Here is a 27,072-nt window from a genome sequence, read left to right on the forward strand (position 1 = left end):
CCTTTCTTTACTTCATTTTTTTTCTTAGCATCTTTTTGCTAAGCTAAAATCACTTTTTCAACTTCCAAAAGAAAGTATGGAATGACCATTTCCTAGAATGTTTTTGCTTAAACCAGGTATGGGGTGCACACCTTTAATCCCAGAGAGACAGTGCCAGGTAGATCTCTGTGAGATCAAGGTCAGCCTGGTCTACGTAAGGAGTTCTAGGGCTACATAGCCAGACCCTGTTTCAATAAGCAAGCAAGCAAACAAACAAACACTATGTATACTTTTTTCCTAGAAGAACAAAAACTACCATCAAACAAAGCCCAGGCAAATATCCACGTGCTATTGTTGACAGCATCTTTCAAACGTTTTATTTATTGTCTTCCTGATCTTAATGCACACAGATGAAAACTTATCACCCGAGTGGACAGCCCTAGTCTGAGAAGGCATCTTCAGAGTTGAGTAGGTTGGTAAATAGCAGGCATTGTCAAGCCTAGTCTTCTGTGCCAGGCCAACTGTCTCTTACTTTACACCTTTTCTATCCCCAGGTACACAGCTCAGCTCTTCTTCCTACTTACTTCCTACTTACGCCCCAATTTTCCTTAACACATGCCCATTTGCTTATGGCCAGCCTCTCTGCACACAGAAACATTTCAGAATGCTAGCTGGGCCATTCTGGAGAGCAGAGCAGATTTTCTTCCTTTTCTTTGATCCCAGGTAGGAAAAGCCCATGATTTCCCACCTAGTGCCTTGCCCTAACCTGCTGAGACTAGAGATATTACACTCTTCCCAAGCATTCACAATATGCTCCTGGACGTTATTAGAAATGGACAGTGCCTGTCACAACAATCTGTCACCTACTTCCATTGTCTGCAGACCTTGCGTTGGCTTCCAGAGGGCTCTGTTTGGGAGAAGGGCTTGGAGTAAAAGGGAAGCCATGACTTTTGCACCCACGTGAATTGAACACCAGACGTTTCATCTTCGACTGCTGGCCATCTAATACTTTCAGAGTGATTGCTTCCCCACTGTTGGGTCCTGTGAGCTGAGATGATTGGCAGCCTAAGGTGTTTGGGGGGATTCAGGGCATGGATTTGTACAGAAGCCCAAACACGAAGTCACTAGGCTGGTTCAAAAGCCTATGAACTGGGCTACACTGAGAAAGATACAGCTGATTTCATTGCGTTCATTCAGCTTATGGAAGGTCTCTTTACATCCTCACGCCACATTTGTTGAAGAGGGCAGTGGCCACTTCCAAGCATCGCTCCCTTGCCGAGTAACCGATGCACCTATGAAGGCAAGAAAAGAGATCTAATCGCCCCGCGCTCTTTTTGGCTTTCTTCTCATACAGAAGGCCCTCCACACCCTTCTCAACCTGTTCAGCCTGCTCCGTAGCCATGGGCAATTTGGCTGCTGGGTGGCTGCCAACTTGGCTGGTGGGAAGCCAGGCCTGGAAGGACTCGAGGGTCCTGGTAACAGCATGGTCTGAGGGTCCCACAGGTCGGCTCCTTCTCCTCCCACAAGGCAACCTTGTTGCTTGCTGTCATCAGTCAGCTGTTTGAACAAGAATATGGGAGTCTGGACGGCTTAGAAAAAATGCAAGCATAGTACGCAATCCCAGCGCCTGTGAAGTCTGAGATCAGGGCACCCTTATGGCTAGGCTCTGATTAGGGTTCTCTATCTTTCTCTCATGGTGAAGAGGTATGGATGGAACTAGGTTGGTTGGTTGGGTTTTTTTTGTTTTTTTTTTTTTTTTTTTGGTCCCTTCTTATAAGAGCATTAATTCATGAGGAATCTACCCCCAGGGCTCACTTACTCCTTAGAGTTCCATCTCCAAATACACTGGAGTTTAAGGTTTCAGGGTGAACTTTGAGAGAGCATCCGCCTTCTGTCCATAGCAGCCTTCTTGAAAAATTGCATGGCATTCCCTCAGAGCCTGGTTTAGCCAAACATGATGTGATTGCTATATGGATATAACCTCTCTGAGCGTAGAAAAGGGGGCAGGAATGGCAGGAGCCATTTTCCTTTTGTAGAAAGGAGCCCTTTTGTAAAAAAAAAAAAAATCTGATGGTTTGCTCACATCAAGAAGAGGCCTTGCTTTGCCACTTTACGACTAACAGACCCTCAAACATACAAAGCCCACCAAACACTTTCAACTGTGGGAGCCAAGACTTGGCTCAAGCGAAGAGAAGCTTCGGGGGGCAAAGGTCTGTGCAAGGCCCTGGCGCAGGAGTCTGCTTCCAGGTGGGAGGGCCTGTAGGATGCCTTGCATTGGCCTTGTGTGGTACATCCTGAGCCACTGTCTACCTGTTTGGCCCTTCCTGATCCCAGCATGCTACACTGTAGGAGGGATGCTCGGCCTTGGCTTACAGCCAGGGGAAGGTCATCAACACTGAACCTGTTCCTTGGGTAGAAGGAAGCCATCTCTCTAACTGCTGCCTTCTTAGACTGCTGGGGTCTAAGCAGAGGAGGGTCTTCCTTACAGATGATTCCTGGAGCTAGAAGATGGATCAGTGACGTAGCTGATATTCTCCCCCAAAGGAACAAGAGAGGCCTGAAGGTTATGTCCAGGTGCTGTGGTCAAGGAAAAGGCAGTCTGAGGTGGCAGGGTTTCTGAATGTGAGCTTTAGATCAGATGAGCCTGGGGACAGACAAGACAGGAGAAAGTCAACAGAATGGCATGGGGACAAACAGCCCTAGCCTGGAGCCCAGGTGACTGGCAGAACCAACCAACTTGGTGAGGTTTTTTCATTGCTCCGTTAGTTGAGTATAGAACACCATTTTTCTATAACTATTAGCTGTTCAAAGCAGACATCAAGGAGCATGCTTTTTCTCCTCAGCTCTGAGAGAGTGGGAAGTGGGGAATAACACCATGGTGCTGGCTGTGGGCACGGGCTTTGGGAACTGTATTCAGGTTTCAATCGCTTATATACAGTATCTGTGAGACTATCCCTAGCAGAGGCCTTAGAAAGCCACCAAGGAAAATGTGATGTAGGATTGCACTCACTCTGGGAGCAGCTGAGACAAGGAAATGAGAGATTTTTGCCTCCAGCAGTGAATTCGCTGTGAGCCCAGGTTTGGCTGAAACCAGCTAGTCATGTGTGAGAAAGGATGTGAGCACTGCAGGCATGCACAGCACTGGTGTGTGGAGTATTAGCTGAGTCGGGGTGGAGGGGTGGGTTGGTCACTCAGCTCACTGGCAGGTGACAAGGCATCCTGTTATTGTCTCAATTCTTCTGCCTCAGTTTTTGCAGCTCCACATGCCTGCCCCCTTTTACGTGAGCTTAACACCAGCTTAACAGTCCTTTATAAATATTAAACTCATGACAGTCAACTCACTCTATTCGCTTACATGCACCAACAGGGACACGGCTTTAAACGCACATATAAGTGGTTTTTTTTTTTGTTTGTTTGTTTGTTTGGGTTTTTTTTTGTTTTGTTTTTGGTGGGGTTTTTTTTGGTTTTTTGTTTTGTTTTGTTTTTTTTTTTTTTGCCTGCTCAGAGTGAAGTTAGCTTGCTTTGCCAAATTTAATAGATCCACTGTCTCCTTTGAGTGGGTCCCACCCAAACTCTTGGACACCAGAAAAAGGTCTTCTTGCGGTGGTGCCCCAAACTGAGGCCAACTAAACTTTTCTAGTCTTAGCCTTTCCAGGTCACCCTTAGAAAAGGCTTTGGTCTTCAGCTTGGCTCTTACCAGGGGCAAGAGTGACACAGTTCGGACAGATCTCAAAGAGTAATTTGCCAAGAGGCCAAATTTCAGTTCTAGACAACTCCCAGAGTCCAACCCCCCTCCACCAACAAAGGGGGTGATCAGACACCTGAGTGAGAAGTTACCAGCTGTTCCTTCCATTGACTCCCCAGGACGGGGGTAACCTGAATAGTATTTGCTTCAGAAAAAAAAATTGCCAGTTTAGTCACAGACAATGGGTTGTGTGGCACACAGAGGTCTCACTGATGTCACCAGGAGACACCAAAAGTGGCTTAAACCACGTAGGAGAGAGAGCTTCCTCTTCAGCAGGCACACCGTATCTCTGCCTGCTAAATTGATCCACCCTGGAAGAGCAAGTGAACGTTCTGGAAGGAACCTGGGCTCCTTCTCAGTGTCCATGTTCAGGGCTGTTCTGTGAGGGATATGCAGCTATGCAGCCAGCACCTACAACAAGAGAACTCAGCACTGAGTGGGCTGCTGAGCTCACTGGGGCACCCCAGCCTCCTGCGACATTCCTTTGTGTTGGACAGTCCCTATCTTCCCTTTGATGGCTTCCTTGTGTTGTTCCTGTGGCTGGCTGGCTTTCCAGAAAGCTGCTTCTGTCTTCAGTACTCTGTCCGTGGAAGGTTTACAAGTCTGAAAACAAATCTACACCTGTTTTTATAGGTTTCCATTATTAAGATAGGAAATCTTAAGCAGATACTCACTCGGTAATGGACAATCTTTAACATCAAGCACAGCTGGGGCGAAGTTACCTTATTGGCCGGTATCATTGACTTTTCATTTAAATGTCCAATGGAGTAGTTTAAAGTCTCAAATTTATTTTTCAGACAGAAATATTCCAAGAATGCAAGTCAGGTATATTTCTCAGATAAATAACAGTCGCGGCATTACGCACAGGGAAATTCTCTCTTCTCAGGTTTCTCTGAGGTTGAGATTCAGGGGCCTGTCATTAATCATTCATTGGGGTCGCTCCTCACTCTGTGGAAGTTGAAAAGAGTGGTTGGCTAATTCCTCCAGACGAGGGGATCATAGGGCCAGAGAGGACAACTAGACAGTGAGTCACAGACTCACTTCATCCTTGCCTTGAGTTTGAGGTGTGTGTGTGTGTGTGTGTGTGTGTGTGTGTGTGTGTGTGTGTGTGTGTGTGTTCCGAGGAGTTCACCTGTCCCAACACAAAAATCCTGGAGTAGCGATTCTGGGTGGCTTTCTGAAGGAGAAATAAGCGCACACCTTAGTTCTTTAATAAATCAACAACAGCCAGAAACATTCCCCTATTCCACCTGGGTCACCCCCAAAGCCTTCCCAAGTTGTGCTGCCAATCAGTTTTTGGTTCCTTTCAGAAAGTGGTTCCAGGCGGTAGGGGCTAGCAACCTGGAAATCGGGTGCCGGGTAAAGAGTGAATTGCCTGGGATACATGTGACCACAGAGGATGGAACCCATGCCCATGTTTTCGTCAGTCTGTGCCCCTTGCGCGCAGAGCAGCGCGCGCGGAACCGAATCCCGAGCGGGTGGCTCGGGCAGGAGGTGAGGTGACCGTGTGGCTCCTGAGAACCACTGGGGGTGCGTGGCTAGTGCTAGGGCGCAGCCAGCGTCCCGGGGGCTGCTTCTAAGGGCAAGACACCTCCTCCCACCTCCGGGGATCGCTTCTCCCTCCTCCTTCACACCCCCGCCCCCGGGATCGCGGCGTTCCCTCCCGGCACCGGCCAGTGAGTACACAAAGCGGCGGGTGAGGGGAAGCTTCGCAGGCGTGCACGGAGCAGTGAGATCACTGGCGTTATAAATATCCCGGTGCCAGCGCCTGGATCCGCTCGGGTGGCCTCTCTCTCTCTCTCTCTTTCTCTCTCTCTCTCTCCCCCTCTCCCTCTCCCTTCCCCGAGGCTATGTCCACCCAGTGCGGCGAGGGAGGCAGCGCCAGAGGCACGCAGCCGCGCGGGGGCTACGGAGCCCGGAGCCAGTCCTGCAAGATGCACTTAGGACCCCCGCGGCCGGAAGAATGAGCTTGTCCTTGCTCTTCCTCCTCTTCTGCAGCCACCTGATCCTCTGTGCTTGGGCTCACGGGGAGAAGCGTCTCACTCCCGAAGGGCAACCCGCTGCTCCTAGGAACCCAGGAGACGCCAGCGGCAGCCGGGGCAGAAGTAGTGCGACGTCTTCCTCGTCTTCTGCCTCTTCACCAGTCGAGGCTTCTCCGGGCAGTCAAGGAAGTGGCTTGGAGCACAGCAGTTTCCAGTGGAGCCCATCGGGGCGCCGGACCGGTAGCCTGTACTGCAGAGTGGGCATCGGTTTCCATCTGCAGATCTACCCGGATGGCAAAGTCAATGGCTCCCACGAAGCCAGTGTGTTAAGTAAGTTGCTTATTCTCCAACAAAAGCTGTTGGGAGGCGTGGGGGGGGGCGGGGGAGACGGGGGACTGTCAGTTATAATTTTGGGCCACGGGGCATCTCTAAGAACCCCAGCGTCTGGGACTTAGCTGATTCTGGAAATAGTCCGGCAGGTTTCCTGGAGATGCGTCTACACGGTGCGTGCATACTCACCCCTCTCTCTTGGGTTGGCTAACCCCAGGTGAGCTCCATTCCAGAATACTCTGGCCGAAAAGACCATCCTCCTACCATAGCTGGAGAAAAAAAAAATAATGAAAGAAGTAACAATCTTTCTCCTGGTGCAATTTCTTTCTACTTAGGAACTAGAACCGCATTCTTTAAATGTCAAAGTGTATCTCCTTTCCCTATACACAATTCAGGTTAGTTTATGAAAAAAAAAATAGTTCTAAGTAGTTACATTCTCCAACTTCATATCTATATTATCCTATAGTATACGTTTATATTAATATGTGTAACTTTGTACTCATATTCCACACACCTATATACACATGTATACACACATGTACACACACACACACCAACTACACCTGCCTAGATAGAATTTATATGCACATAAATATTGGGAGAGCACAGTCCTGCTTGCAAGAAGGCAACATGATCTGGAAAACTGGATGATTAAGTCTGGTGCTGGGTTTAGTAAGCTGAGACCCTGACGTTGGCCTCCGGTTTCAGGGACAGTCAAGAGAAAAGTTAATTTTAAAAGAATCACAGAGGAGGTTGAAAATGGTGCAAAGTGGGCATAACTTTAAAAACAACAACAACAGCAAAGCAACTTGAAAATTTTCTGAGTTCTCTCTTCTTTCCGTTCTCCCTTCCGCTTTGCTTCCACTCCACTCGCGTTCCTTCCACTCCATTTGCCTTTTTGGACCATCGTAATAGCCACTCGCGCTCCCCTCACTGCTCCTTGGCGGCTAGGGTGAGCAGTGATTTGGGGTTGTGTGTTTGGGACTAGAGTCGCACCTGTAATCCTGTGAGGTATTTTCCTACTAGATTCAGAATGCTTTTCCAGCAGGGCTTAGTCCCCCACCCCCTCCACCCCACCCCCCAGCACAGCAGGGACCGCTCAGACTCCCAGGGAGAGCGGAAATAGAGCCAGGAGATAGTGCTGAGCAGTCATCGGCCCCTCTGGTCTTCCTGGTGGCTCCCAGGTACACCACACCAGACCAGCGTCCCCAGAGACTAGGACGCTTCTGTTTGCTAAGCTCCAGGAACCTGGCTTTATTTGTTGTACTGACAGTCCGCCCGGGCCTGTGGAGAGGGTTTGGAAATTCAAGCACAGGTGGGGTGGCTAGCTGACCAGTCTCTTTCAACGAGTTAAGAGGATCAGGAGCGTGATGTCTGGCAGTCGCGCCCGCCCGCCCGGACAGGTGTTGTTCCAAGGCAGCTGGCTGCGTGCTTTGTCCTTGGGGAGCAGCCCTTCAGCGGGCTGTGGTGCAGGCGGAGACGCAGTGTAAACAGAGAGGACCCTAGGCTCCCATCCCCTTGAGTGCCGGGCCTTCCAGTATTCTTCACATTGGGCCCCCTCTCGACGTTTGAAAAGACTCTGGTCTTTGTGGATGAAGAGACTAGGGTGAATTTTCTGATGCTTCAGGGAGATCTTAGTTCTGTTTCGGTATTTCTACTTACCCTCCTCAATTTGCAGGATTCAATTCTACCACGAGATATCCCTTTGTATCTACTTCCTGCAGTCTTACTAGCTTCTTGAAGAAAAAAACGTCTCTCTAGTTTGTTGCTGTCAACTTATCCAGGGAATCAGCATTAACTACAACTCCCTCCTGCTTGCTTAGGAGAGAGCCAAATAGCAAGTAGCAAGCTGTAGGTTGGGGTCCCCTGTGCCTGGGGCCTAGGGTAGCTTTGACACGGCTGCGGAGCTCTGAAACGATGCTACTTCCTCCCTCCTTACAAAAGCACACTGAAGCTTAATGTGGCTACAGTCTAGGCCTTGCTAGAAGGGGAATTTTACAGAAACACAAAGGAAGGGGAGAACAAATCTAAAGAAGGAACTGGCTAGCTATCCATTATTTCCAAGAGCTAATTTATTTTAAAAATCCTCATTGAGAGGTGGGGAAAAAAAAAGGCATCCTAAGCAGAACTAATAAAACTTTGTAAATGGCTTTTTCCTAACTTCCAACCCTACAGTTTTAAACAGTCATTCAGAATTTAATTTGTAAGCTGTCACGTAGGTACTGGGAACTGAGCACTTCTTTGGAAGAGCAGATAGTGCTCTTAACTTCTCAGCCATCTCTCCAGCTCCCAGAGTTTAATCTGTATTTTTTTTCTCAAAAGACTGGCATTTATTCATTCATGTATCCAATGTATGGCATCTGCCTTAGAAAGCACAATGTTTGGGTTACTTTTGTGCTACTTTTCCTTTTCCTTTTTGTATTTTCTCTGGCTTTGCCTCCCATGGTTTTTTTTTTTTTTTCTCAAAGAAAAGCATAATTTAAATCTCACAGTGATTGCTTTTCATAGCTCGAGTCCCCAGCACTCCTCTGGGAAGTGTTTTTATGTGCAGTAGGAAGGCATGGAATTTGGAAATTTAACATGGAAAAGCAGCCTCTGCTTGCAGTTGGTTAGTTAGTGCACTTTGAAGGTAGCGCGTAACAGATTCCTGAAAGTTATGTAAGCTGAGATAGTAACCTTGGACTACTGCTTACAACATATGTGAAAACATGTATTTGTGTTTGACAAGAAAGGCCAGGAGAACATTGAAAAAAAAATCTCCTCAGTATAAAGGATTTTTTAAAAAGATGGCACAATAAGCTGCTTTTATGTGTTAGATAAAATGTAATAAACACATTTGCCAATTGTGAAGATTTGCTTAGTTTTACTATCAAAATCATGCTGTAGCCACAGATATTGAAACATCCCCGTAGTAGGGTCCTGGTTTGCCCCATTCAATAGTGGCACCATGTTTTAAAGACAAATATGGTGTCTATCTTATTGCCTATGAACCTTCTAGAAGGAAATAGTGGGGAAGAAGAACGGGCGAGACAAGGGATTAGGTGCTCCAGCCATGAAGGGAAGAGAGCAGCTGTTCTAACTTACAAGCTGTCAAGCTTAGCATCGATACAATGCTTTGGTTGACTTTACCTTGGGTCATTAAAATATGAAATTAGAAAGCTAGCAGTTCAGAAGAGAAAAGTTTAGGTGATGGCTACACAAAGCAATCACAAAATTTAAAAAAAAAATTGCTTACATTTTGACCTAAGGGAGTCCTCAGTTTTACACTTCATTTTGGAAATCTGACTTGACTACCCATTTTGGTATCATGCAGTCATCAGATACTTTCTGGGGCTGGGTAAATCAGAGTTTACTGTGCAGAGAGAAATTCAAGCGGAAATTTTGTTACCGACTTAATCAGAGGAGACTGTGCTAAATTGGATCGTTCAACGAATAAGACTTGATAAGGTGGCAGAGCATATCTGGTGCCACGCATGGAAATAGAGAAACTTCAGTGTCGCCATATTTTTTCCTCGGCACTTTTCGAATATGTTGTTGAAAGCTTCTGAACAGATGTGGTGTCCATGTTGTTGTAGCTTTTGTCCTTCTAGTCTGTCGTAGCTGTAACCCCGTCAATAGAGCCTTCTGATATCAGAAGAGCTAAAGAGCAAGGGAGGAAGCTACGCACGTGTCTTCTTACTGAGGTAGACTTGTCCATAAAGTGCGGCTATCCTTTGAAGTAAGTAGATTAAGGGCCAATGGTAGAGACACCAAGACATTTTCTCCTCTAACCTTAATAATCAATCCTGACATTTTACTAAGAAAGGTTTCTTTCCCCTTCCTCTCCATCTCTCCTTCTCTCTCTCCTCTTAGCCCTGAACATCTTGGGAAAGATAACACACTATCTTAAGTTCCTGGATATGAATTAATTTACCCTGCGTTTGCTACACCCGTCCCTAAACAGGAGGGAGACACAATAGTTAGAGCAACTCGAAACACTGGCCCCTACATGAGTCGGCTTGGGGTGTCCCCAAGACAGTGCAACATTGAAGACAGTCACTGGCTAGTTTGTTAGATAATTGCCTTCCACAGTTGTGACTAAGGACACCGTCTTGACATCTACAAGGTGAACAAGAAATTTTCTTCAAGTTTATCATCACCAACTCCTAGAGATTAGGGTACAGATAATCCTGAATTTTTTAAAGTCAGCTTTAGAGAAATATTTCTTGAAATACATTAGCTCATGATTTAATAAACATGAGTTTAAAGTAGTTCCTAGAATTCTTTAATGAGCTACTGAGCTCTGCATTTTAAAGTAGATAGCATAGCTAGCCTGTGCTTTCTTGGAAAGAGAAATAGAAAACCCCTTGTGAGTTGTTTAGAATTGTGCTCATATTTTAAAAAACAAGACAGTGTGAAATCATTGTCATTAGTTTAGAAATTATGATTTTAACAATGATTCCAATGTTAAGTTTAAATAACATTAAGACGTAAAAGGTCAATTCCAAAGTTGCCTGTGTGAAAAATAATTCTTATATACACGCATATACATCCACACATGCACACATACATACATATACACATACATACATACATACATACATACATACATACATATACATATATATTAAACTTTCAGATACACAAGATTTTAAAGCTATATAGTCCTTATATTATCTGGCATACATGATTTTTATAATAGAATTTACCAGACAAACCACGCAATGTATAATAACACTTTTACAGAAATTATTTTGTCATCTTCCCATATTTTAAATTAATGGCAATGAAAATGTATATAATCAACACAAAGTTGAATGAGACAAACATGGGTCCTTAAAAGGAGGCCATATGGTCAGAAAGTTGTTATTTAGTTAGACAAAGACATAGGGTTTATTTTTTTTTAACCAAGTAAATATTTATAAAACCAATGATTCCAACATCTCAAAAGTTAGACTGAAAACACAAGAATTTGATCTTTGATACTGCCATACTTTCTCATTAACATGTGACCAATTTACATTTATAAAGCTGAATACATCCATAAGGTGATCAGGAAATTTCCCTTAAGTTTATTGTCACGGATTCCTAATAAGGAGTACAGGAAATATTGAATTTTTAAACTGCACTAGAAAAGCATTTCTAGAATGCATAAATGTGTAAGTTAGTTAGCCCTTAACAATCTAGAGCTGTGAGTACCCTGGAGAAAGGCTACCAATATCCCATTGGTCCCGTTATGCCAATCATCCCATCAAGAAGAGCTCCTGTGATAGCCAAATTTGTGTTTCTGATCACAGATGTTTATATAGTGATTGCAGTTTCATCCCCAATCAGCTAAATATTTGAATTCATTTCTGATGCTTTCAATACTATTCTTTCATTCTGATTCAAATATAGTTTCAATCAGATGTGCTAATCATATTTCAATAATACTATTATTATATTAACATTTAGTTTTATAAAGTTAAATACCTTCTGTGCAAAGTATATTCAAACATTTAAAAAGTTAAATACACCTTGTCTGTATGTACTCTGTATAAACTGATGTCTATAACTTTAAAAAGTATTTGGCATGCTTTGCCAGTATCTGATAATATGACGAGGCTTCTAAATCTTTGGTTGTGTATCACAACCAAATAATTTTTTATATTAAATTGTATATAAATTCAAATTTAGTAACATTTTAAAAGAAATGACATACAGGACAGTAATGTCAACTAACACTCTCTTGCATAACCCAAAACAGCTCCTTGTTAAGTTTTTTTGTTTTTAATTCTCATGAAAAGAAACAGCACTAAATTGGTGCCCACAATTTTTCTTGAGATGGTTTTCTTACTCTGGGCTATAATTTTTCAAAATAATAATAGCAAAGAAATAGCTTTCCGGAGATACCCTTTTCTCTGTGAACTTTCTAAGTATTTAAACAAACCAAGTTGAGAAAGCACTCAGAATTTTTGTGACAATGACAGGGGCTCAACCTGTGTTGTACTACACAAGCCCCCAATAAACTGATTCACCTATTTGTATTTACCGTCTTTGTTAGTAAACTGGATAACTTTGCACATACACCAAGTACTGTAGGGAGAGATTACCATTTCAAGGAAAACTGAAGGTGTCACCTCCTCAGAGTTCTACTGAGATGCCCTACTTAGTGTAAGCGTAGGACAGCTGCGTCCAAGTGTCCGATGTGCTTTTTCCTCCTCCAGGCTTGCTTTGTTTTTCTTCCAGCTTTAATGAACTATATTACTCATTTCTATATTTTTAACAATTTCATGTGTATAATTAAAAGAATTGTCCTTATTCGTTTGTATAAAGTCTCTTATGACTTTGATGTTAATAACAGGCGTGCTATCTAATCGTGTGCAGAGTATACATCTGATCTTATGAAACCCTGCATGAACTGCAGTGGACAGTGTCTTGACTCAGCACACACAGTTTCTGGAATGATTGTAGGAGATGAAGGTACACTGGCTTAATGTACAGGCTGCATATACATTCACACCATTGCAAATCATTACATTTTTCTAGGAAATGACTTAAAATTCAACATTTCTCAAAACATAATTCATCAAACAATTCATGGAGGCAATGTGATTTATGATGTTTTCAGCATCTTCAGTGTGGTTTTTACGGGTTTAAAGGATTGAGTACGGCATGTATTTATTTAAGTTCTCAAATTATAATGATTTAACGAGAAGGATTTATTTTATGTAAGATATCTTTCAACACCTTTGAAAAGACTCTATTGTCAAATTTACTAAAAACAATTTACCATTTGCAAGTACGGAATTAATTGAGATTGTTGAATAAAATTTCTGAATCCCAAAATAAGTCATTCCGAGTGTCCGCTTGGATGCTAGGCACTCTTTAACCTAGCGGATGTCACAAAAACATCATTACATGTTCTTTTGTCTAATCTCAGTAGTAAAGCCCGGGAACAGAGGATGTAGACATTGAATTCTTCACAGTTCTGTGTAGAAGAGTCTGTGTTTTATTTTGGGATTTTTGTCATCCTAGGTATTTTGGAAATATTTGCTGTGTCTCAGGGGATTGTAGGAATACGAGGAGTTTTCAGCAACAAATTTTTAGCGATGTCAAAAAAAGGAAAACTCCATGCAAGTGTAAGTAGAACCACTTTGTGTTTGTTAAAGGTGCTCCAGAGGTAACATTTGCAACAAAGTAAAGTGATTTGTTTATTTTTTTTTTCAAAATTAGTAGATAAGCTAGACAATTTGCTTAAGGAACTTGATTTTTTTGTTAAAGTTATATGTATATATAAACAATTGTGTATGTGTCTGTCAGTAATCATTTGAACATTTCACTGTCTTGAAAATAAATAGAACTTTCAAGACTGTAAAAAATAAATGCACTTGGAAGCAGCCTTTGCACACTGGTTGCTATTGCTAGCTTTCTAGAGGGGCTGGGGTGGGTGAGACTCATCGTCACAACAGCGAGCGAGTTTATTGAATCAAATAAACTATACATGTTTATTTGGTGGTATGTGTATTTAATAGATAAAGGAGTTATTATTTGGTTTTGCAGGTTTTTCATGATTTCACATTTGGGTCTAAATAATACCATATATAGATCCATGTAAGAAAAAGACAAAATGGAGACTACACAGCTTCTCACCTCATAGAAAGAAATTGCACTTGACAAACAAGGGGAGTTTTTGCCTTATATTTTTGTCAAGTCAAATGTAATTACTTAATACTAATCTTGCACTCCAAAGATTGCTTCAGAGAGCTTACACAGTTTGTAATCAGTTTAAAAATTACTTTTTTAAAAAAATCTTTTATTACATCCAGGTTCTGTTTACTTGTACTAGTATGTGTGCTTAAAAGTAATTTAGAGGGTTTTTTTGGTGATATGTTTGATTTTTCACACTAATAAATTCAAGACGCAATTATTCCTTAAAGTGGTCCTTTAATTAATAGTATATGAACAGTTAAATTTTTTGAAATATTCAAAGCATGTAGAAAGCCTAATTTAGAGTGAAGTCGATGGACACTGACTTCTTAGCCTCTTGCTTTAAGAGTCCAGGGAGAATTTCACTCATTTCTATGCATAAAACTTTTACAAATTTCTTTGCTTCGCACCTAAATGAATGGCTTTTGACGAACAGGATGGGTATTTGGGACTTCGTGAGACAGTGTATAAGAGGCACTCAGCAGCACTTGGTACCTTATCAGTGTTCGCTAAACAATGTGGACTGTTACATGCAGTAAACGCCACACAATGAAAATGTAGACGCCACACAATGAAAATGTAGCAAACCACCGTAGTCTAAGATTAATGAAAAGCATTTGTGAAACTCTTTAGTCAGTAATTTCAATAATCATAAAAGAAATTTACTTCATCTCTGCGTTGTTTGTACTCTGGCAAGGACTAACACGGTTTTTAAGAATGAATGCTATAACTGAACAACTAAAAGTAACATTTCACGTATTTAAAGGGAAAAATTGTTTATCACTGTGCAAAAAAAGTCAGACATCTCATTTAGTAAAGAATAATATTTGATCAGTAAAAATCCACATCCAGGTTAAAAAACAAAGAAACCATTTCTTTGACCCACTTTAAGGTAAAACCTTCAAACTCTCAGCATCATAAGGTACAAGACAAGTACAGAGATCACCTCTTACGGGTTTGTTTGTGGGATGAAAAATCTTAACATTAAAAATGTTCTCACCCGTGCACTACTGCATATAAAATAGATGAAACTCGGGCCAGAAAGAGGATAATTGCCCCCAGAAAGCAAAGTATTATAAATGGATGCCAATTAGAAGGGTCAAACCGAGAGGTTAGGATACATGATTCCTCTGTCAAATGCAAGTAACTAATTTCTAGAAATTTGACCCAAATGTCTGAGGATGACTGGTGGGAATAATGCAGATAACGCAAAAACGGCATCTGTTATTCTTTCTCCTCGTGGCAGGCTAAAGTCATTTCATGGAATAACGACTTCTAAACAGTACAAAGCAAGGCTTGCTCTTGTCACTCATTGGGGCTCTTTGATATAAAAGTCTCAAAGTGACTTTGAGCTGAACCATAGATAAAAAAAATTAAGCCCCACGATGATGTCCAAACCAACATTTTCTTATCTGAGCTTTTATTAGCACTTTTTCCCCCCTCTAGATGGAAACCTAATTAAATTATGAAGTGATTTATTTTTAAAGAAGTTGAGTTTAGAAATAGCATTAATCATAGCAATTATCGGCTTTATGCCCAGCTGGGTTCTTTCCTGTTTTCACTGTAGTTGAATACATTAAAAACATTCTTATAGCTTTCAGTGTGTTGACTTGACTTGGTTTTGTATTTACAAAGTCATATTATCACCTAAGCCACTTACACACACTTAGTAATGCTTAGTTTGTGAGTGGCTTTATATTAATAATATTGCGGTGGCATTAAAGAGAACATTTCAGCTTCCTCGTCCAAAGTGAAAGTGAACCAAAGGTGTTAAGTATCCAGGTAGCTCTAAGGAGAGTAATCCCCCTACAGTAAATTGCCCATTTGATTCCACTTCTGCCAACAGAGCTTAACTTTGTCACCAGGCAAGGGTGATGTACTTTCACAGTTCTGTAAAAGGCCTTTCCCTTCATATTGTCTCATCAGACACTGAGGCAAGAAAGGAGTCTGAGATGTTTAGTTCTTTTCCTAAAGGTTACATAGTTATGTGATTGAAGGAAAACTGTATCCTCTTCAAATTTCTTCTTTAAATATACAAATGCTTTGTAAGTACAAGTTAGCTTAAGTAAGAGAAAGCATTGTGTTTAGGAACAAATTACAATGTTTTCATGTGCTTATAGGAATTACATGCCTGGTTTAGTAAGATCCTCACACCATCGATAAAAGACGAACACTGTGGAAGACCATTAAGAGCCATTTATAATACACTATTAATAAGCAAAGAAGAAGGAAATTCTAGACTAGACATGTAAAGTGGTAAATCCGTTTCTACGTTTCCTCCTTCCCTGGGATTCAGAACATAACTTATTCTGGTCCTACAGAGGAGGGGATGCGTCTGCCACCGAGCTTTACACAGACATCTAGGTTGTTATTCTGTGTGATGTTGTGTTGCTTAGGGAACCCCTCTCAAGTCAAACTTCCAAACAGAGAAGAACTGCTTGGTTTCTGTGTAGACAAAGACAGCACAGTAAAGCGGCGGCTTCTCTGAAGAGTATGGATGAGGTGATGCAGGTGCTGACCTAATTGTCCTGCTTGTTTATTTCGCAATACGAGTTTTACCTGAACATCGAGTGGACAGGTGGCTCTGCGAGCTCTCCCGCCATCCCCTCATCCGCATGCACCTCTCCTCAAAGTCATTCACACATTCCAAATGCACAAGATAGCCACGTTCCTACTGTGAGTGTGTGAGATTCTCAGCACTCTCGCTTTTTTAAAGGAAAACTTTAATTGAGAATATTTTTTATACAATATAGTCTGAGTATGGGTTTTACTTCTCTCAACTCTTCTCAGATCTTCCCCACCTCCTTATTCACTAAAATCTCTCTCTCTCTCTCTCTCTCTCTCTCTCTCTCTCTCTCTCTCTGTGTGTGTGTGTGTGTGTGTGTGTGTGTGAGAGAGAGAGAGAGAGAGAGAGAGAGAGAGAGAGAGAGAGAGAGAGAGCGTTACAGGCTGCTGAAAGTGTATGGTCTCTTTGTGAACACGTGTCAGGGGTTATGGAGGACAGGATCAGTAATTGCTCTAGAGAGCCAGCTGGGTTAGGCAGCGTCACTGCTGTAGCTGCTAGTCTCTGTCTCAACATTCTCTGGATGGAGGCCTTTTCTCCTCCATGTACCCTTCTCTGTCTTTCAGAGACAGATGTTCAGGGTTCTCCTTCAGGTTTGGGGTCCTCGTGGAAAGCCCCCACATCAGGTTTGGGGTCCTTATGGAAAGGCCCCCAGAGGATCTGTTTGGATTTTCCTGCCATGGCTCAGGTGTGAGCATGCATCTCTTCGGGTGTGCACTTAAGCACACAGACCACTCAGAGCCAAATTCCACTCCGCACTTCTGTCATTTTACTTAATGTTTCTGTTTTTGTTTTGTTTTGGTTTTGCTTTCATAGGCGGAACAAATAAGAAAATTATAGTGACTGCCTGCCGTAGTGGCTATGAACATTGAGATAATACGTACAGAACACTTGGTGTAGTGCCTGGAAACTATTATCGCTCCCTATTTAAACAACTCTTCCAGAACGTGTCTTCTGGCTGCTGCTTGAAGACACCCAATCTTTCCTTCTGATTTCAAGGTCAAGTAGTTGTGATTCTTCCATCATTTAGGGCGGCTCAGATCCTCCTTGTCATTAGCCCTGACTCCCTGGCACCACACTTACTACACCCACAATAGCCTCTTACCTGCTAGGTTTTCCTTTTGCCAAGGAGTCAATTTTAAAGATTTCCAAGCTCACATTGTCTCAGAGGCCGGGATTTCTTGATGTCATAATCATGTAGCTCTTTTGGAACCCTACAGTCCATTTGAATATTTTAAACCCTAAAAAATTTTTTTTCCAATATTGGAAAAGTTGATTGTCCTATGTGCTTCGATCTTTTCGTGAAATATGCATGATACCTTGCTACATATTGGGGAAAATGTGTTGGCTTAACTACCCAGAGAAAGGCATGTGGTCAAATGGTTATTTTCTTGTCTCAGGGTTTTAGAGGATCATGTTTGGAAGGAAAGCTAATTGCAGAGTTTACGAAACAGGCTTGGAATGTGTGCTGATCAGCCCTGAGTGAGGACTAGCATATTCTCCTTTCCTGGGTTCAGAGGGTGCCAGCTGGCTAGCCTAGGAGAAGAGTCCGGACGTCTGGTGTGGGGGGCAGTGAGGAGGAGCCAGCAAGCAGCCCCCGTAGCTCAGTGTGTGTACTAAAAGAGGAAATAGAGAGAGCCGAACAATACTTGTCATTACCACTTAGAAAAACGACTCGGTAGGGTCGATCCATTCTTCCAGTCAAGGCCATGGGTTTTATGTATGGAAACACCCTTTGGAAGAGCTTCTCGCGTGTATGGAAAAAGGAAAGGCCCCATCATTTGGGATCTAGATGAGTTTGGGGGCTCCTCCTTTGCAAGTAATTCCTGTATCTGACTTTAATCTTGTCTTCTGTAAGGGACAGCACTTCGCGTTTATCAGTGATGAAAGACGGAAGAGCTTCAGGGGGAGTAAAGCTACACAAAAGGGAGGAGACGGTCCCAAAAGAACTATGGCCTCAGTCAGAGGAGGAGGGGGAGGGGGAGGGGGAGGGGGAGGAAGTGGAGGACAGGGAGGAGGGGGAGGTGGAGAGGGAGGACGAGAGGAGGGGGAGGAGGGAGAGGAGGGGGAGGGGGAGGCAAGAGCCACACCCCCAACCTGGTACTTGAAAATGCAGGTCTTCAGTTGTGCTGTGTCTTTACTCTTCTGACTTAAGGCCAAATGATAGTATCTTAATTACTGCAGGAGGTAAATAATGTAGGCTAATCACTGGATACGGAGTAGCACACTTTTACAGGGCTATTAAAGGCACCAGAAATAAAACACATACTTTCTACCCCTCTTCTCCATGTATGAGCCTCCCTCGGCTCCATCACTACTGTCTAGCATGTAGCTGGTAATTCAAGTCCAAGCTCCCCTCTCACGCTTACCAAAATAGACTCTCTAGAGATAAAGCCAAGGGTGGGGGGGAGACTGGGGGGGGGGTGGGTGGGATGGGTATTTTAAATCCGCTAAATTATTAACTTTTTAAAAAAGTCATATTGATGTCCTTTAAGCTGTTTATTTTTAATCCATTTAAATATTTGTGTAAAATGTACCAACTCTCTGAGGTTATGTAGAGCTACTATTGGATTGTTGTTGTTGTTGTTGTTGTTTTATTTAAAGACAATTTCTGCAGGAGGAGAGATCTCACGATTGGCACTTTCCAGTGCAGTTTATTTACTAGGATAGTTAGTGTTACCCCCAATGGTAAGATGCTCAGTGTCAGGCAGGAACAACGGGCCCGCTGGAGTAGCACAGCAGGGCTACCAGGGACCTCTATATGACTTTTACATGGTGAAGGGTAAAAGGGGGCTCCTTTGGAAAGCACACGTAGCCCTGCATCTGGACACAGCTATGCCCATAGCGTGTGCTTCTGGAACCTGCTCTGGCGGCAACGCTGGTAGAAGTAGAGGTGGGAAGCCAGCAGTACTGAAAGGGATCTGTGCGGCTCAGAACTGCTTAAAGCACCATTTGACCGATATGCGTCTCATTGCATTGTATAATAACATTTTAATTATTTGGATTAAGTTAATTGTTTCTTAAATTTATAATTTTAGGAAAAATAAGCCAATCAATGAACACAGTAAAATAAATAATTCGATTAAATGCCTTATAGACCCCCACATGTTATGCACCACCTAGCCAAATTCTTCCCCGTTGATACCTCTTTTGGGCACTGCATTTTCATCCGTAGTTGTGCATTTTGAGAGTTGGTATTTGCGTAGCCCTCGCCTGGAACTAGAGATCCTTGGCTTCAGCCTTCCCAGTGCAGGGATTACAAGTGTGTGGCAAGAACCTTGAAAAAGCACCAAACAGTATGATTACTATTTGTTTATTTAGTTAGTGAGTTAGTTAGCTTTTAAATTAACCTACAAAGTATCAAGTTTCAGTGTTTTCAAATACAACTTGTTGTTTCTCCTTTTCTTTTTCCTTTCTCTCAATCTTCCTGATCCCTTCCTTGCAGTCATCTGTGAATTCCCATAGCCATAGTCTCATAGTCCCGTAGTCTCAAATTTGCTCCTACACTCATGCTCTTTTTTTTTCCTTTGTCTTGTTTAATTTAATATTTTTTAGAGTTTCTTATACGTGTACTGTATTTATTTATTCTGATTTTTTTTATTAATTTATTCTTGTTACATCTCAATGGTTATCCCATCCCTTGTATCCTCCCTTTCTTCCCTCCCTCCCATTTTCCCCTTATTCCCCTCCCTTATGACTGTTCCTAAGGGGGATTACCTCCCCCTGTAGCCTCCTCTTCTGGTCTCCTTCCTAATTTCATAGCTTGTACCTCCTCCTACCTCTCACATGTATTAATAACAGCACCGCAAGATTCAGGAGAACATGTGATGTTCGTCTGTGTGTCACTTACCTCACTTCATCTAATACTCTCCAGCACGTTTTTGAAACTTCCATGATTTCATTAGTCTTTACAGCAGAATAAAATCCCCCTCTGTGCGTACCACATTTTCGCTATCCGTTCTTCGGCGGACAGTCGTCCAGGCTGGGTGCATTTTCTTCCTCTTGTGAATAATGAGCAATAAACATGATTTCTGTACATGCCCAGCATGGTATAACTGGGTTCTATGGTAGTACCATATAGATTTTTACGGTGTCTTCACTAGTTTACAGGCCCATCGGTCATGTATAAATGTTCCTCCTTCCTCTGTGCGTACCGTCATCTGCTAACATTTGATTTCTTAATCTCGCCATGCTGACTGGGATGAAATGGAACTCAGAGTATTTTTAATTTGCAGTTTCCCTGATGACTGGTTGATGCTGAGTGCTTTATAGAAATATGTATTGGTCATTTGTGTTTCTTTTTTGGAGAATTGCCTGTTCATATCCACTTCTCAACTGGCCGTTTTGTTTTCTTGGTGTTTGATTCTTACAGTTCTCTGTGTGCTCTAGAAACCAGCTCTGTTTGCACCGGAGCTGAAGACTTTCTCCCATCCTGTGGGCTCTCTGATAGTTTTTTCTGTGTATACAAACTTTTCCGATATCATATGATCCCACTCATTGATTCTTGGGGTCGGCCCTGTGCTACTGGAGTTGCGGTCAGAAAGTTCTCGCTAAGAGCTATAACCTGAAATACGTTCCCTATCATTTTCCTCTGGTAGTTTCGGCACTTGGCGCTTTTAAGTTAAGCTCTTCGCTCCACTTCACGTGTATTTCTGCACACCATGAGATACGGGTTTCTAATTTAAGTCTTCCACAGGGAGAGGTCAGTTTTGCCAGCACTGTTTGTTGAATGGGTTTTCTTGATCCCTCCGTCAACAATTAGGTAGCCATAGCTAATAGGACAATATCTGACAAAAAAAATTCTTGCTTTCATTATTGGGGTATCCCCTCCCTTGTGTAGTGATTTTAAATATTCAAGTAAACATATGGTTTAAGTTTTCCTTGTTTTGGTAGGAATAGTAAACTACAATAGATTAGTTGATTTGAATATTTCACTTTAATGCTCAACTCAGGGCCCGTTGACTATAACTTGTTTTGGTACGATGAGGCGGAGATTAAAGAGAAAAAACACAGAAAATTTACTTCATTAAGGAAGATTGGAAGGGCTTATGTGCCTTTATAGATTTTTCTCTGTAGAAGCAGCAAATAGCATTAGCCACACAGTCAGCAACAGCTATCTATCAAATCACTTAAGACGTATATTTGAAACAAAGATAGGGATAAATTTGTCTTTTATTTATGTATTTATTTACTCATTTGTTTGTTTGTTGATACACAGTCTTATTGAACTCCTGGCCATTCTCTTGCCTTGACCTCCTGGTGCTGAGGTTACAGGCGTGTGTCACCCTGTTCAGCAAAGACAGAGATCTGAGATTTGTTGCTCTAGTGACAGACAGTGGTTGGACACTGAAGTTATGCATCCCAATTTCAACAGCTTATTTAGCATATGATTTGCCAGTCCATAACATACCTTCGATAAACGAAAGTATGTATGCCAACTTCACTTTTCCCCCCCTCAAGGGAAATAATGCATGTCTATCAGTTAAAAACTATATACTTTATTAGAAAATGTCCTCTAATTTAAAAGAGAGTGTAACAGGCGAATAAAAATCACCATAGAATCACTCGGTCCTAACTAGAATGCCTTCATCAATCCCCTCCCCTTAGGGCTCAAGGAACTATGCAGAAGAGGGTACAGAAAGATTGTTAGAACCAGAGATGCTCGATCACAGCCAGGAACCAGTGTCTCCTCGACACAACAGGACTGATGTACACATGAACTACGCATAGGTTCAGACCTGACAGGGCCCAGCACTGAAAGACATAGGCTCCTATCCCTAACCAATAAACTCTCTACAACTGACAGTTCACTTCCAAAGAAGAATTAGTTTTCTCCAGTGGAGCCTCATTGGTGTACAAACCACACTGAAGGCAGGCCCCACGCCCAGCTGTAGATACCAACACAAAATGAACTCAAGGGCACAGATGTAGATTTTATTTTTGTCTCATATTGCTTTGTTTGGCTTTTGACTTTGTGCTTTTATGGGTTTAGATTGTCTGTCCGTTTCCCACCCAAAACAAAACAAAACAAAACCCCTTGACATGTCTGTGTGTGCCTTTGTTGTTTGACAACACTGAAAAATAAAAGGGGGTTTGTTGTTTGAGATGCTAAAGATTAAACCCAGCTCCTCATACAGGCCAAGAGTCTGATGCTGGTGCACCTGCAGCTCTGGCCTGTTATTCTTTCTAATGAAAGGCTCCACGTCTTTCTAAAACACTCATCCTTTTATGGAGCCACAAACAGCTGAGATGGTCAACATTTTTATTTTAAACTGTAACTAGAAGCCAGATGTGGTGGCACACACCTTTAATCTCAGCATTTGAGAGGCAGAAGCAGGCAGATCTCCATGACTTCAAGGACAGCCTGGCCTATACAGTGAGTTTCAAGACAGCCAGGGCCACGTAGAGAGACCCTGTCTCAGAAAAGCATAAAATAAGAATCAAAACCAAAAACTAAACAATCAACCAACAACAACAAAACTGTCAGGAGACAGAAGCTGCCTGGCTTCTGTGAGTTTGAGGCCAGATAAGTCTGCATAGAAAGTTACAGGCCAGCAAGGGTGCATAATAAGACTCTATGTCACAAAAAGTATTAAAATCATTACTATGTTTATTTATATAAGAGGAAAAGCCTTTTAAATGGCGATAGAAAAAAATTAAACTGGGTTTGTAAAATAAAAGTCTCTGATAAAAACTGGGAGCAAATAATGTAGAACATTTATAAAGGTCATCACAGCACGCTTGCTGGAGACCCAGTCTAGCAGTTTGGGAGTTAAAAGACAAGAAGAGGTAATGCCACGCATAGAGGTAGCTCTGTAACATATCTGCTCCATCCCAGCCAACCCAACGCAGAGTTCTACTAGTACTGTGGGAAAATGGCAGGCAGCAGATCTCTGTGAGTTCTAGGCCAGCCTGGTCTACAGAGCTGGTTCCAGGACAGCCAGGGGCTACATAGAGAAATCCTGTCTCAAACCGCTCCTCTTACCCAAAAAACAAAAGTGAACATGGGAGCATCTGTTGTACATAAACAAATACGTTGGAAATACTCTGCTATCGGCTGTGTCTTCCAATCTGCGGAATTTTAAAAAATTGTTTATGGCGGTGTCAATAGTAGATTCCTATAGATTTCCTTGCAGGGTCCAGACTTTCAGATTTCAGTGTGCGGTCTGCATTACAGAGAGAAGGCTGGTATTATTAGAAAAAGTGAGGAGCAGAATGTTTCCTACATGGAAGCATACCGTATGGGGGGGGGGGGGACCATCAGTTATTCTCAAACCCAGCAGCTCTGTGTGAAAGGGACTCTCTGAACTTGTGAATCCTGGTAGGCTGAACTAGTACAGGAACTCATACTCCGTTCACGGTTTGGGGCTCTTTCATGTTTGATGGGAGGGCTAGATCCTCACCCTAGGAAACGTGTTGCTTCTCACGGTAGTCACATAGGCAGGGCTTCTGCATAGGTGCTGAAGGGTACGAGCTCAGTCGGCAATACCAAGGCACGGTAGGGTAGGAAGACTGATGCACACTCGTGCAGCCCCTCCATCATAACCCGCCCCAACCCCCACCCCAGATTTCTCAGTTTAGCCAACAATCTCTTTGCGGTCCCATCCCTTGTCCTTCTCACCATATATCCGCCCTCCCTCTGCTCCCCCCCCCCCCCCCCGCCCCGTCATACTGCATTGCTTACACATGTTCACTGTGTCTAAAAACACATTCAAGTTCCCTGGAGTTTCTTCCTCATTCACATACCTCCTCACCGTCCTTACATGACACAGCCAGCACGTTGGCTTTCATGGGGTTTTCCTGCGCTCTTGCCTACCACCTCCACTGCTGTTATTGTACACCATGCACGCTGAGGCCACATTTCCTCTTATAAGCTGCACGTTGGTGGACCTCAGCCCTTCAAGCTTTCTGTGCATCTCGAAGCTAGCTTGACTGTGGGGATGTATGAGACGCAGGTGAAATGTTGGTAATGACGCCGATGACTTTTTTTTTCTTCCTGGCATCCGATGTACTTTCTTGAACCACATATGTGAAGATGTATTTTTTTTTTCCTAAAGAACTCTAACATATGCAGTATTAATAGAGCCATATGCCACCCCTCTCTTGGCATCACGGCTCAGACTGATAACACTGAAAATGTATGTCTGTTTCAAAAGAATCATGTGACTCTTCTAACTGCGTCCCTGGTGGGAGCATGGCCCTCTGCAGACACAAATGTGTGTTATATTGGGCAACTGTTTCTTAGTAACATTGTTCTTTTTTTTTTTTTTTTTTTTGATAACTTAAAAGGAAAAAATCTTATGTTAAATTATAGACATAATTTTCAAAGTATTTTAAAAAGAGGAACAGTATTTATAGGTGTCAAAGTGAGAGTTCATAATGCTTAAATTCAGTATTTCTAAGTATTTGTTTAAACGATGACATTAATCACCTAAACATAATGAATAAAAAATAATGTTACAAAGACAAAGTAGAAATATAGAAACACTCCCACCAACATAACATATCTGTGTGTACACATTCTCTCTCTCTCTCTCTCTCTCTCTCTCTCTCTCTCTCTCTCTTGCTAACTTTGAAAGGAACATATCTTTATAAAAGGGAATGGAATAGGAGGGGCCTAGATTCATTTAATTTTTGGATTTTCGAAACGTCATACTTACTGTATGCTGAAATATCATCACAGCTTAAATTCTCTCTTTTTCCTTCCTCTAGGCCAAATTTACAGATGACTGTAAGTTCAGGGAGAGATTTCAAGAAAACAGCTACAACACCTATGCGTCAGCAATCCACAGAACTGAAAAGACAGGGCGGGAGTGGTATGTGGCCCTGAACAAGAGAGGGAAAGCCAAGCGAGGCTGCAGTCCACGGGTCAAACCCCAGCACGTCTCCACCCACTTCCTGCCCAGGTTCAAGCAGTCGGAGCAACCCGAACTTTCATTCACGGTCACTGTGCCAGAGAAGAAAAAGCCACCCAACCCCGTGAAACCAAAGGTCCCCCTGTCACCACCTCGCAGAAGTACCGGTCCAGTTAAGTACAGACTGAAGTTTCGCTTTGGATGATGCTCACCTGGGCCTTGGAAAATCACTCTTCCACCTCAGGATGGTCTGCAGGCGTCATCGGAGCCCTGAAGGAAACTTTGGGACACCGTGTCCCTCCACTATGCTTACAAGTGTGGAAGTCAGGTTATTGGCTTCACTTTGACTGGAACAAAACTGCTTTTAAGAAATGTTAAATAGAAACAGAAGTGGGATTCTCTGTAGCGACCCAGGGAGCACAGGTCTTCAATTCAGTAAGGTATAAAGGTTTCGTGATGAGCGGATGTTTAGCATTCTGAATTGTTAAGGTGTTCGGTGGCCTGGACTATGTATTTTTCTGATTTTTTTTTTTACAGATCAACCTGAAAGAACATACATGATACATTTTTATTTTTGTTTTCCAAAGAATATTTTGATGCAGATAAAATATTTTATAAACTTTTTTTAAGGTACCTCTACATTGAACATATTTTCTTACTTTTATTATTTTAATTAACGTGCCACAAGCAGTCAGTTTATTGCTGTTGATGGATTATAAACATTTTGATAGCCTGTCTGGTAGCATGTGGATCTCCTTTGCATTTTTTTCTCCTCACCGCATTGTTTACTTTGTTTTAGCCATACCTCAAGTCATGTGAATTTAGTTCTACATTTTAAGATGTTTAAATGTGCCTCCACAGGCCCAAAGGCTCAGCTTGGAGGTTTGTACTGTGTATGAAGTCATGGCATTATGTGGGCTCCTACCACGTTAGTGGCTGGCCTCTCACAATTAGAAGGAGGAAAATATGTGGACACTGTGATGGATTTAAAGGTTGGATGTAAAGAAAAGGATGGAGGCAAAAGTCCACCAAGTGTGCAGCATCCATGGAGAACTGACTCCGTTGTCTCTTCTGATTCCCGTTTATCTGGCCCCGCCCTCATTCAAGAACAGGAACGAAGGAATACATTTTACTCTGTCCATCAAACCGACAGTATGAAACGGGCTCTCACTCTTAAAAATATTTCTATGATTCTCTGTTATCCTTACTGTATGGACCCACAGGGAGCAACTAATCAGGGTATGGTGTGTGTGTGTGTGTGTGTGTGTGTGTGTGTAACTGAAAGAGATTAATCTCTAATTGGGTTTTCATGTCAAGTCTCACACTCAAAAACAGTCAAATACCCTTTGAGCTTTCTGTCCCTAAAGGCAACGACTGCAGTGAGTGAGTCCACTCTGCCATAAGAAGAGCTGAGGCATCTAGAAACATCTGGCCTTGTGACGCAGGAGCTTAATTTGGGAATGGATAAGTTGGAAATGACACTTCATCCTCAACCCAAGTACCAAATACTGAAAGGAAATAACAGAAGGTTTAACTTACAAAGAGTTACAGAATTTATTTTCTTGGGTAATGATTTTAATGGCGATCTATGAAAACAAATGTTCATCTTATAGTCATAAATGCTGCAATAAAAAGGTGTAGATGACCATTAGATGTGTGTCCTTCATAGAGCAAAAAAAAAAAAAAACTTCGCATGGTGTCTGTGCTTCATACTCTGGTATGTTTGAAGAATACCAAAACTTTTTACTTAAAACAAAGTATGGCTTGCTTTGCTACAGGAACACAGAGCTAAGACACATCAAATTTTAACTTAGAGCCACCCACCCAGGTTGCATTCTTTTAATGGGAACAAAATGTTGGTAGATGTTATGTATAATATGCCCAGAATTAATATATCATGCATTCAATCCATAGATTTGTTACAAAGTCAGTCATTTAACTAAATATCAC

General features: G+C 42.4%; 1 protein-coding gene across 1 annotated transcript; it reads left to right on the top strand.

Annotated features, from left to right (window-relative positions):
• Positions 1 to 5,135: 5,135 nt before the first annotated feature.
• FGF5 (fibroblast growth factor 5) lies at positions 5,136 to 26,811 on the top strand. The gene is made up of 4 exons (XM_084758721.1): positions 5,136 to 5,218; positions 5,723 to 6,036; positions 13,033 to 13,136; positions 24,980 to 26,811. The coding sequence occupies exons 1-4, from the start codon at positions 5,139 to 5,141 to the stop codon at positions 25,325 to 25,327; spliced, it is 846 nt and encodes a 281-aa protein (XP_084614847.1). The 5' UTR covers positions 5,136 to 5,138; the 3' UTR covers positions 25,328 to 26,811.
• The last annotated feature ends 261 nt before the right edge of the window (positions 26,812 to 27,072 follow it).

This window comes from Acomys minous, assembly GCF_964271855.1.
Source record: "Acomys minous genome assembly, chromosome: 15".
NCBI lineage: Eukaryota > Metazoa > Chordata > Mammalia > Rodentia > Muridae > Acomys > Acomys minous.

Bases quoted from the DNA above. Each gene is read 5' to 3' on its own strand.
- FGF5 (XM_084758721.1), top strand. From the start codon at position 5,139: ATGTTTTCGTCAGTCTGTGCCCCTTGCGCGCAGAGCAGCGCGCGCGGA. The intron at 5,219-5,722 runs GTGAGGTGACCG...CCTCTTCTGCAG, and splicing joins GCGGGTGGCTCGGGCAGGAG to CCACCTGATCCTCTGTGCTT. The intron at 13,137-24,979 runs GTAAGTAGAACC...TCCTTCCTCTAG, and splicing joins AAGGAAAACTCCATGCAAGT to GCCAAATTTACAGATGACTG.